The 12,791-nt window shown below is 45.9% G+C and overlaps 1 protein-coding gene across 1 annotated transcript; it reads right to left on the minus strand.

The window, feature by feature from the left end:
- Positions 1-9,431: 9,431 nt before the first annotated feature.
- LOC123151398 (uncharacterized) lies at positions 9,432-12,259 on the minus strand. The gene has a single exon (XM_044571121.1). It carries the CDS (start codon positions 12,152-12,154, stop codon positions 9,683-9,685), a length of 2,472 nt encoding a protein of 823 aa, XP_044427056.1. The 5' UTR covers positions 12,155-12,259; the 3' UTR covers positions 9,432-9,682.
- Positions 12,260-12,791: the final 532 nt, after the last annotated feature.

Consider the following 12,791-nt stretch of genomic DNA (forward strand, 5'->3'; position numbering starts at 1 on the left):
CACCCTGCCGGAGGGGGAATCCCTCTCCGATGGCCATCTTTATCATCCCGATGCTCTCCATGATGAGGAGGGAGTAGTTCTCCCTCGGGGCTGAGGGTATGTACCAGTAGCTATGTGTTTGATCTCTCTCTCTCTCTCTCATGTTCTTGATTTGGCACGATCTTGATGTATCGCGAGCTTTGCTATTATAGTTGGATCTTATGTTTCTTCTCCCCCTCTACTCTCTTGTAATGGATTGAGTTTTCCCCTTGAAGTAATCTTATCGGATTGAGTCTTTAATGATTTGAGAACACTTGATGTATGTCTTGTCGTGCGTATCTGTGATGACAATGGGATACCACGTGATTCACTTGATGTATGTTTTGGTGATCAACTTGCGGGTTCCGCCCATGAACCTATGCATAGGGGTTGGCACACGTTTTCGTCGTGATTCTCCGGTAGAAACTTTGGGGAGCTCTTTGAGGTTCTATGTGTTGGTTGAATAGATGAATCTGAGACTGTGTGATGCATATCGTATAATCATACCCACAGATACTTGAGGTGACATTGAAGTATATAGGTGACATTAGGGTTTTGGTTGATTTGTGTCTTAAGGTGTTACTCTAGTACGAACTCTAGGGCTGTTTGTGACACTTATAGGAATAGCCCAACGGATTGATTGGAAAGAATAACTTTGATGTGGTTTCGTACCCTACCATAATCTCTTCGTTTGTTCTCCACTATTAGTGACTTTGGAGTGACTCTTTCTTGCATGTTGAGGGATAGTTATATGATCCAATTATGATATTATTGTTGAGAGGACTTGCACTAGTGAAAGTATGAACCCTAGGCCTTGTTTCAACACATTGCAATACCGTTTACGCTCACTTTTATCATTCGTTACCTTGCTGTTTTATATTTTCAGATTACAAAAACTATTATCTACCATTCATATACCACTTGTATCACCATCTCTTCACCGAACTAGTGCACCTATACAATTTACCATTGTATTGGGTGTGTTGGGGACACAAGAGACTCTTTGTTATTTGGTTGCAGGGTTGCTTGAGAGAGACCATCTTCATCCTACGCCTCCTATGGATTGATAAACCTTAGGTCATCCACTTGAGGGAAATTTGCTACTGTCCTACAAACCTCTGCACTTGGAGGCCCAACAACGTCTACAAGAAGAAGGTTGTGTAGTAGACATCAAGGAGCAGCACCATGGCCGGGAGGAGCAGGTAGTTGGCGAGCAGGAAGAAGGGGCTAGCCAAGGCCACGGGGACGACGGAGTGGTAGTACTCGCTCAGGAAGACGGTCTCGCCCTTCATCACCAAGGCCACGGGCATCGCAGTGAGTACGCACTAGACCAGCACTCGCCGCCCAGCCGCGGATAGCAGGCACCCCCGCCAGCCCGCAAGACGTGCTCGTATCTTATCTAAGATGAACTGCAGGTGGACAACCCGAAGCCTGGCTAGGGTGATTGGCACTCCTAGGTATTTTATAGGGAAAGCAACCCGCTGACCCCCAAAACTTTGGAGCACCTCATCTAGGTCGATGCCGTCGCATCGGATCGGCACCACAGACGATTTGGCTAGGTTGATCTGGAGGGCTGTGGCCGCCCAAAAGCGGTGCAGGATGTCCAACAAGGTGTCAACTTCCTCCTTAACGGGATTTGCAAACAGAATGGCATCGTCGGCGTAGAGGCTAGCCCTCACTTTTAGGCAGGACGTCGGTAGTGGTGCGAGGGCACCGTTCAGTACGTCAGCCTCCAGAATGCGGTGCGACGGGTCGATGGCTAAGATGAACAAAAGCGGTGACAGAGGATCACCCTGTCGTAGACCTCGTCGATGGACAATTCTCCGGCCCGAGACCTCGTTAAGAGAGCATCTGAGGATGCCGACGACAGGAGCACGTCGATCCAGTTTCTCCAGCGCTAAACCCTAGGCATTGAATGAGGAGAATATCACCAACATTCAAAGAAAACAATGTGCCATCTGAGGAAAAACTAGTTCACTTTGTGCACTGCAAGGTGACTTGAGTAGTGGATGAGCAGGGGCCTATATAGCGCGGGCTTGGGCGACCTCTTGCACCGCTCTGTCCGGTACACACTTTCTTTCTCTCTTGTTTCCTCTCACTCCGATCGACCGGATAGGCGGGTAACCCCGTCTCTCTCTCTCTCTCTCTCTGTCGCTCTGTACGCAAATCATCGGTGTTAAAAAGAATTATAATCTACGTCTTCAGAAAAAAATTCTTCAGAAATTGAGCCAAGGCTTTGGGGTGGGGGGGGGGGGGGGCAGCGCCCCCTGGCCCCAACATAGCTCCGCCTCTCTCTCCCTCTCTCTCTCTCGCGTGCGCACACACACAATGTAGACGTTTTCATGCAACAGGGGCATCATGCGTGCTCGCCAAAGGAGCCAGCCCAGGCTGCCGGTCTTCGAGGCCATCTGCCCCTCGAAGTAGTAAATTAAATGGGTCTTCCTAAAAAAAGTAAATTAAATGGGTGATTCATTTTGTTTTTATCTTCTTCTTCTTCTTTCTTTTTCAACTTCTCGAAATCATTCATTTTATCCAAGGACATTTTGTTGCATTTGAGAACGACAGGCAAATTTTCATTAAAATTTGGTGTATGTATCCATTCCATCAAGAATAATACTCTGAAACTATGTGCTAGTGCTACAGATGTCTCTCAGTCATGTACGTGGTCATACCAATCGCCAATGCATGCATGCATGCATGCATCTCTTCTCTACTACTAATAAACAATCCAACTTTATCTTCTCTAAACGTACCTCATAAAACGTACACGAATTTATTACCACCACATGATTAGACCCATCAAACTCCATCTAACAGCTAGGCTTAATATAATCTGTTTTTCTCTACTTCTCTACTACTAATAAACAATCCAACATTATTTTCTCTAAAGCATCCCATAAAACGTATACGGATTTATTATCATCGCATGATTAGACCCATCAAACTCGATCTAACAGCTAGGCTTAATATAATCTGTTTTTTGGCGTGCGTTTAGTAATTTAGGTTAACTGACTGTGCTCCACCGAGGAAAATACGAAGCACTCACGTCCGCAACCCCTACAATCACGCGCGAGGCATGCGAAAAGGAAGCTGATCGCAATCCCCTCAATTTGTGTGATGCCTTGCTCAAAACAACACCCCCCACTACCCACGCCGTCTGCCTTACGCGGCCTAGAGCGCCGCCCCCGGATCCTCCTCTTCCTCCGCCACCGACGCCGCTGAAGGATCGACCCGTGCGCCGCCCTCTTCCACAGCGATCCTCGACGCCAACAACACCTTCCACCCGTCCTATCATGCATCTTCCCCACGTAGTGGACGGCCAAAGGAGGTAGAGTCGACGTCTCCCTCATTCACCTACACCGACGACGAGCTGCGATGGCGCCGTCTCGCCGTGCACGCCCCTGATCTGGACGGCACCGCCGACCACGTGGCCCTCCTCCCTTGGTTATTGGATCCAGCCGAGATTCGTCCCGTCTGTTCTACCACCGGGGCGCATCACCTTCCCGCGCCTCCCACATCGGCCTTCATGGTGTCCTCCTCTGCACTCAAACTCTATCTATAAGCTTCATGTGAATCAGCAGGTTTGAGCCGACGATCTGGATTGAGTAGGTCGCAGGAGCTTGTCGGCAACACCAGATCTTTGTTCTGGTTTGAAGTTCGTCTGAGGTGATTTCTTCTCTGGAATTTTTTTGAAACATTAAAAAGTACATCTGGAAATCGTTCATGCTAACTGAATTTTATTGATCCTACATTCATGAAAATTTATGGATAAGACAATCGTGGGTGTTTGCTTTCAAACGTTCTGGTGTATCAAATCCCTCTGAAGATCCATACCTTGAGGTTGAAGCGATGCCAAGATAGTTGGCATTCACGCTGGGGAGGAATGAGATAAGCTCAATCATCTCCAATTAGTCTTCTTTCTTGCTATCCATATGTCTTAAATGAGCAGACAGTCTTTGAACAAGGGGTGGATGGGAGTACATGGTTTGGACCCCTTTGCAGAATGAAACAATTTTGTGATACATAGCTTACAATTTTCGGAACTTAAACACAGGAAGGTTCCGGTTGCGATTCCAATGTACAATTCTGATTAGTGTTTTCTCATGTTACTTCATCATCCCCATTTGTTTGCGCTTAGACTTGCAACGCTTATTCCCACCGGCTGTATATACTGCTATTGTGAAGGTACCTATTTTGTGAAATTTTGGTTAAATTTGTAATGCATGGCCTGTCAGCTTATATTGTCTATCTTGTCCAGTTGTAAACCCAGCTACACTAATTATGCCAGATGTATTTGATTGAAAAATAGCATGAGCTTACAATTCGCAAGCGTGTGATTTGATTTCGCATGTTTATTTGGCAAGTCCGACTGTATTTGGTAACCTATTTTTAATTTTCAGTTTCTTTTAGGGGAGCAACCTATTGTTCATTATGTCCGATAGCTTACGGACACGGGCGGTCACGACCATCTTTGACTACCCGATATCGCCTTGGCCAGCTGCAGAAACCTAGCACCGCCGCTGATTTGACTTGGTTCGTCTCTCTTCGTTGCACTTTGGTTTCAGTCATAGGCTTCTTGTGAGGATATATCTTGCTTGCAAGGATGATTGTTCTAGCCACCACGAACCAGAACTGGAGTGCAACCCTATGCGTCATCCCCTTCTAATTAAGTGAGATTGGTTTCCTTTTGCCATTTGGAAAGCTTGTGATTCTGAACCTGTGACTCTGCTCTTCTCCCCTGCCTGAAACTCTGAACCTGCTGCCCTCTTTCTTCTCTGAATTCTACTCTCTGTCAGCTGAATTCTCTATCCCGTGAAGATAGAAATACCAATTGGGTGGGTGTGGATGCTGATTCTGAACATAACTGTATCAAATTACTCCACTGCACTGGTGCCTCAAGGTACTACGATTTCGGCTTCAAAGAATAACAACGACTCTGCGGGACATGTATATACATCTCTGCCTGCCATAAGTAAGCATGCAAATAAATTTCGGTAAGTAGCAGCAGACATATTCTTCTTTGAATTTTATACCTAATTGAACGAACAAAATTTGAGCCACTGTATTGTGCTTATCTGGTAGATGCTTATTAGGTATTACTATAAATATGATGAACTCAGCTACAAGGTTCTCGAAAGAGCAGTAACTAATTATAATGGCTTTGCTAAAGAGTTAAACAACACTGTGTTGGTTGATGAGTTGAATAACATTATATTATTTCATGCAGCTCCATTACTGCTGTCAAAGTTTTATCGTATTTATCTCATGGAATAGTCTACATCTCTAGAGCCTTAGTCTATTTTCTCATTTGTAAAGTTACATGATTCCATTGTAAGGAGCACCCATTTTAGAGACTTAAATCACAATTTTTCTTTCATTTGGTTAAGTTAAACTAATGATTATCATTTAGTATGCCCTGTTACACACCATGATTGAAGCATGGAGCTCACTGGAATTGCATGAAAGCTGTAATGCTATTTTATTTATTAAATTTACTTATTTTGGTAATGGCACTCTCTCATGTTTATTTTAGATCAAACATGTACAACTCAATGCGCACACACAAAGGTAAGGCTCTTCAGATCCTGTGGTAGCAGTCTTGTTAATAACTCCATGATATCTCCAAGTAGGAGGGATTTTTTAGTTCATGTGAGGATTTCTTGGCTCCAAGACTGGTTGTGAGGATCTCTGAGATTGAAGATATGCAGCCACACACTATGTGACAATCGGTTTAGAATGCCCTGCATCCCTTGCTAAATTATTTGACAAACTATAAACATCTGAGATACTTGTTGTTCATGTGTACATTTGAATTTACATAGTTGTTGTAAGTATGGAGAGTGGAGTATTGCACTCTGGTGTCTCGACAATAACTCAGTATGGAAGGACCATAGGAGAGCATCCTGGCTCCTAACTTGTAAGGAACCAAACTGTTACTTGCTTCTATGTGATCGAACCGTGTGCTTACACCATTTTTCTTGTACTCTCACCTAACCAACAATTTGACTTTGGCCTGAGAGTTAGCCACCAATACGAATTCATAAAAGTTTGAGGTATTTGTATTTTTGGCCGGGAATAATTGTTCGATTGAGCAGCTTGAAGATGGGATCGATGTTCTTTTTGACGGAAAGATATTCTAAGCAGGAAGACATGCATCCTATACACTCCTTGGAACACAGAACATATTGAGCTGATATGTATTTAATTAGGGTGGGCCTTTATTATGTTGGTTTTTACTCATATTAGTAAACAACCTTTATAGTTAGGCTAATATTTCTAAAAGCATGCACAATTAGGTGCATATATGGATAAAGTAATGTTAAAAGAATTTTAAATTTATTGATCTGTAAGATCGTGCGTTGCACGTGCACGCTTACCAGTAACCAACTAATAAAAAAAATCGCCTAACAAAAGCATGGCAGATAGAAGCGGCAGATTATAACTCAAAAATCGCAAGGCCCACACAAATAACAGTAGGTTGGTTGCAAAAACCATTTAATTTATTCATATCAGTGGTGTAATGTATATTATCAAGTTGCATACCAATTGGTGTATTTAGTAGCACTTACTTCCAACCTGAACCTGTGATATAAACATGTCTTATTTATTGTTGATTTACCCCAATTGGGGTAGGATCTCAGTAACTGATGCTATTGGTCCTACGACACCTACAAATACAACCATCAATTGCATATCGGGTTTTCTTTTTTCCTTTTTTCTATATAGAACACCTGATGGTAGAAGTCGCTGCCAACATCTTTCACAGATGTGTCATTTCTGTCTAGAATTTCGCCCCCTATGTCTGCTTAGTGACCAAGAGAAATATGAGAGCTTTGTACATACCTTTTTTTAGAACGGCAATATGACACTCCAATTAAACCTGCTGCCCAGCAACCTCGCTGGACACCAGCTCTTACAAAGTCAGGAGCAAATCAGCCAAGATAGAGAGGGGCTCGGACGACCTTGAACCAAACCGCGCAAGAGCATGTGCAATTTTATTACATTCCGGGCCACAGCAGAGGAAATTCACTGCGTCAAAAGCATAGTTTTAAATAACCAATTATAGCTCCGCTACAGCTCGCTATACCCTTTTCAGCAGGGTGCCGTTAAATGGTCGTCTTCATAAATAGCCCGTTATAGCTCCGCTATAGCCCACCATAGCTGATTTAAAGGCTCGCCGCTATTTTCCATAGCCCGCTATTTAAAACATTGGTCAAAAGACATGATGCTTAAGCTTTGCCTTGACACACTGTGTTGCTTCTGTATGAATAGCGCTCTGAACATGCTGGGGCTGTCATGTACGCAAAGCTCTTTTTACCAGAGCCCGTAGCTACCGGTTTAGTATCCACCACGCGTAGGCTTTGAGATGTGTGCGTATTTTTTATGTATTCACGCTGCTTCCATTTTGTATCTTCCATTACATCAATTTGGCTTGTCTTATTGCCAGCACTTTGTGTCAGAATGCAAAGATGGTACCAGAGAATAGTACGCATGCATGTGATCTATCCCTACACAAAGTCCATATAGTTTAATTTCCTTTCTATATTTATGAACATTTATATCTCTCAAACCGAAATTTCGTTTTGACTTCTTTATGTATATTTGAACTCCTGGTGCCAAGACCTTTAGCGCAAGATCAATCTTGAATACAATCAAACACATTCAAATTTTATCGTTTCAAATGAGTGAAATAATTTTTCTGAAATAAGTTGAATTTGTGTTTCATGCATATGAAACATTTTTCGAATTAGTGAAACCAATTTTTTGAAATGAGTGAAATTTGTGTTTTATGCATATGAAACATTTTTCAGTGTGAAATATGTGAAACTTATTATTCCAAAAATGTGAAACGGGTTATTTACACAATGTGAAGCTGATTATTTCAAATTATTTTTAAAATTAGTGATTTTTTTTGAAATGAGTGAAATCATTTTTCAAAAATGAATGAAATAATTCAAGCATGTCTTTTCAAATGAAGTGAGCGAAATTAGTATTTTCAAACGAGTGAAATCAATTTTCTAAAATGAGTAAAGTAATTTTATTTGAATGATATTTTTTAATGAGTGATTTTTTTAAATTAAAATATTATTTTTGTTAAACACCTTATTCAGTGTGTATATTGTGAGTGTTATGTGTTTTCTGAAACTAGTGAGATGAGTGAAATCTATCTTTTGTAATGAGTGATTTTTGGAACAAGTGAATATAATATTTCAATTGAGTGACTGTAATATGTATCTTGAAATTAGTTTCTTGAAATGAGTGAAATATTGTTTTTAAATCTATACATTTTTATGAGTGAAATCAGTTCTCTATGGGTGAATCTAATGTGTTTTGTAAATGAGTGAAATATGTATTTTCAAATTAGTGAAATAATTTGTTTGGAGTGAGTAAAATCTGTTTATTGAAATGAGTGAAATATGTATTTTCAAATTAGTGAAATAATTTGTTTGGAGTGAGTAAAATCTGTTTATTGAAATGAGTGAAATAGTTTTTCAATTGAAATCCATTTTGGAAAATAATTGAAACATGCTTTCCAATTGAAATGAATGAAATTAGTCGTTTGAGATGAGTGAAATAATCAAAATAAACTAGAACTGAAATATGATACATAAAAGTCAAAGTAGTCAAAATGTATCCAAGATTGGTCTCGTTTGAAAGGTCTTATTTTCCCTTCAAAGTGACGTATCAATATTATCACCATGTATGGAAGATACTACTAGGCACCATGACTTTCTGATGAATATTATTATATCTTAGAAGTTTCTCACTTCTAAACTAAATTTAACTCACCAAACAATTAGAACTAAAGTAGAACTAAAGTAGATCTTTTCCCCAAACAATTATGTTTACACTTCTTCTCCTGCTGTTTAGAGGTTGGTCTTGTTTTACCTTATCAAGAAAAAATCATATATAATTCTTCAAAATTGGTCTGGCTTATCATTCACACTGTGGTAGTTCCCTTTGTAAACATGTACTTTCAGCCGTGATGATATTTTTCATCATAGATGTACCACATCATGCAAGTTAGATAAGGAATAGAAATAAGAAATCACTAGGCCGTAGCAAGGGTGATTTCACTTATTTTGATACTGAAGTTGAGACACTTATTTTAATACCGAGGAGTTATGAAGTTTCAAATTACTTTCTAAAAATCCGATGCATCTCAAGGACAGCTAGTGGTTGTGCCCTGAATCTAAGGCCCCGTTCGGCAACCCTCCGCTCCTTCAGCGCGGAGCGGAGTGCGCGGAGTGGCCCTCCAGCAACTCTGAAAATTTGAACTGGAAGCTGCTCCGCTCCAGAGCGGAGTTGGAGCCGGGAGAGAGCCCGAACAGGCTCTAAGTAGTAGTACACAATTGCCGAAGGGTTGTGACAGAATCAGAATTTCCCGCATTCATTTTCCAAGGTAGCATGGATTCCCAAACTTATTCATCAGACAAATTAGAGAACTGAGACAATATATGTGCCCCTGTAACAACGCATGGGCGTTGTCCTAGTCAGGATTGAGAATCAAGAAACAGAGCAAATTAACCATAGCGTGGATGCGCTAGCTGGTGATTCCATCACATACGTAGGTAAAATCATTCTGATTACACAACTGACTGATACGTACAGCGCTTAAGCGTAGCACCTACATCATCTACAACGAACTCGCAGATAACCCCTCCTAAACATGTTCCATGCTGCCGACAGCCACCGGCGCGGCGCGGCGCATGCCGGTGTGCGTGGCCAGCGCCCAGAGCACGGTGACGAACTCGCCGCCCTCCGGCAGCACCTTGGCGTGCCCCATGACGTGCTCCTCGCCCCCCGACGGCGCCACGTACACCATGAGCTGCACCCACAGATCAGCCAGCACCTTCCACATCCCCTCCACGCCTGCGGCGCACTTGGCTTCTTTCTCCAGCGCGCGCTCTAGGATGGCCCCCCTCTGCAGCGCCGACATCTCCGCCATTTCTAGCGCCTGGGCCAGGTTCGGCCTCTCCTCCAGGCGCATGATCTGCTCGTACCCGGAACCCAGCAGCGGCGCCACCGCCGCCGGGAGGTGGTAGCGCCAGAAACCGACCGTACGCCTCAGATCTTCCTCCATGATCTCGAAGACGCGCTCTGTGCTCTCCTCGTTTTCCGGCAGTAGCTCCGGGTGGAAGGCTACCAGGTAGGCGCAGTACCTGGACAGCGTCGTCGCCACAACCATGTCACGCGAGGGCGAGGCGTGCGGTGACGGAAACTTCTCCTCGAAGAGGCAGGTGGCGATGTGCCACGCGAGGATCACCTCGGCGATGCTCTCGCTCTTGCACGCACGCCGGAGCTCCGCGTACTCGGCGACCGCGAGCTGACCGTTGCTGAGAAGACCACGACGAGTGGCGGTGGGGTCGCAGTCGTCCTCCTCCTGCAGCGACGTTGCTGATAGTAATAGGTACTCCGCGATGGAATGCTTCACCTCCTTCGGCACGGGGATGGTCGGCAGCGTCAGCGAGACGGCCGGCACCATCCTCAGCTGGCGGCTGAGACGGCAGGACCTGAGCGCGGAGAACTGCCTCATGGTGATGTCCGGGTGGCTCATCTTGCTCCTCACCCAGAGCATGCGGCGGATGGCCCAGTTGAAGGTGGCGCTCCGGCGCCAGCGGGGCTTGGCGGCGTAGCCGTGGAGCATGGACACGAGGAACCAGTTGGAGAAGAGGAAGACCACAAACTCCCACACCTGCTCGTACACCAGCACGAGGAAGAGGAGCAAGGTGATGGAGAGGTCGATGGTGGAGAAGAAGACCGAGGGCGAACTGAGGACTCTCGTCAGGAGGCACCTGGCCATCCTGAGCACCCCGAACGAGACGCTGTAGTTGTCGCTCCTCAGGCTGTGGAAGGCGAAGGGCACGTCGCCGTTGCCGCAGAGGACGACGATAACGAGGCAGAGGAGCAGCACCATGGCCGGGAGGAGCAGGTAGTTGGCGAGCAGGAAGAAGGGGCTCGCCAGGGCCACGGGGACGACGGAGTGGTAGTACTCGCTCAGGAAGATGGTCTCGTCCTTCATCACCTGGAATAATTCCTCTGCTGCTGCTACTGCCTTCTCGTCTTCGCCTTGGCCATTGCTCCGGTTGCTCCTCTTGCTGCTGCAGTACAAGCCCCCTTCGAAGAAGATGAGGCTCCGGCAGTCGCGGGTCTCGGCCTCGCTCATCGGCGGCAGGTGCTCGAAACTCCGGCGAAGGAGTTTGAAGAGCGCGAAGGAGAGGCAGAGCCTCCTCAGCCGCCCGTCTTGGTCGACGGAGGCAAGGAAGGGGTCATCCTCTGCAAGCCGCCAGATTTTCCCGACGGTCGTCGTCGTCGGGGCGGTGGTGATGTCACTTGTGACGCTGTAGCCGGCCGGGGTTGGCTTATTCACCAGCTTGTCTTCTCCCATCACCGCGTACCGACACCTCTGCAAGAGCTCGTCGCCGTGGTCGGCGTCGTCTCCATGCTGCTGCTGCAGCGGCTGATGATGAGGCACATGATGCATGTAGGAGATGATGAGGCGCGCGTTCTTCCCGTAGGCGAGAGAGTTCTTCCCCACCAAGGTGAAGGTGACCCTCTGCACCAGCTTGGCGACGCAGAGGAGCCAGAGGATGCCCAGCACGGACTTGCGCCCGGCGCCGCGCAGGTTGAAGAAGACGAGGCTCCCGAGCCAGACGACGCGGCCGGCGCGCTCCACGGTGCCCCTGTGCCAGCCGTCGTCCCCGCGCTGCATGCGGATCTCCTCCACCTTGTTGCGGAGGAGCTCGACGAGGAGCATCCACGTGAGGATCAGCCGGGCCCGCAGCGGGAGCTCGGGCGCGGCGGCGCCGCCGCACGCGAGGCCGCCGGCGTTCTTGGCCTCGGAGAAGAGGTAGGACATGACGGGGAGGAAGAGGGAGAGCGCCTTGGAGAGCACGACGCGGACCTTGGGGTCGAGGATGGCGCTGGTGTCGGAGAGGCCGCTGAAGAGGTTGAGGTTGAAGAAGAGTGCGGCGAGGAGGAACATGATGACGGTGGCGGACATCATGGAGGCCTCGTTGCTCTGGTCCGCGTAGGAGGACGTCAGGTTCCACACCAGGCCGCTGGTCTTCCCGCAGCTCGTGTTGTAGCCAAGGCCGCCGCCACCGCCATCTCCGGCCAGCAAGCCCATGGTCATCGACGCCGACGGGGTGCGTGTGGAATTATGCTCAGCTATCTAGCGGAAAGGTTCTCTCTAGTAAAATGCATGAGTCGTAGACTTTCTACTGGCTTTTCTCACAACTGAAAGGGCCCATCTGTACTCTGTGTTACAGGCAATGTGAAATTTAGGTCACTGTTCCCGCGCGTTAGATTTTTCGATCCCACTGTTGGTGCTTCAGCTTTGTTTGTTTTGTCGGTGTTAGTGTGGGTGTATCATTTGAGTCTCTCTTCGCAGAGTACTTAAACTTCTTGTAAAATTTCAGCTGTCTTCTATAAAAAATATGATATGTCGTTGACGTACTCTTGGAAAAAAAGTTAGCTACAGAGCAAAAAAATGGTTGGGGTTTCCTGTGGCGGAACCATTTCACTAGGGTTTGTCATAGACTTGGCGCGGTGGTCATGTTTTTCTGAATTTTTTCAGCCTTCTAACTATGTGTGTTCAATGAGAGGAGATGTTCTTGTCGACTACGAAGGTGTCTGATTTTGTCAAGCTCAAGACGTTGTGCTGACTTTGTCAACTTCAAGATGTTGTCCCTCAAAAAAAAAAACTTCAAGATGTTGTGCTGACTTTTTTGTCAATCTCAAGACGTTGTGTTGTTTCGGTATTTCAGAGG

The sequence above is a fragment of the Triticum aestivum genome, chromosome 7A (assembly GCF_018294505.1).
Source record: "Triticum aestivum cultivar Chinese Spring chromosome 7A, IWGSC CS RefSeq v2.1, whole genome shotgun sequence".
Taxonomy (NCBI): Eukaryota; Viridiplantae; Streptophyta; class Magnoliopsida; order Poales; family Poaceae; genus Triticum; species Triticum aestivum.

Coding starts and splice junctions, on each gene's coding strand:
- LOC123151398 (XM_044571121.1), bottom strand. CDS start 12,154: ATGACCATGGGCTTGCTGGCCGGAGATGGCGGTGGCGGCGGCCTTGGC.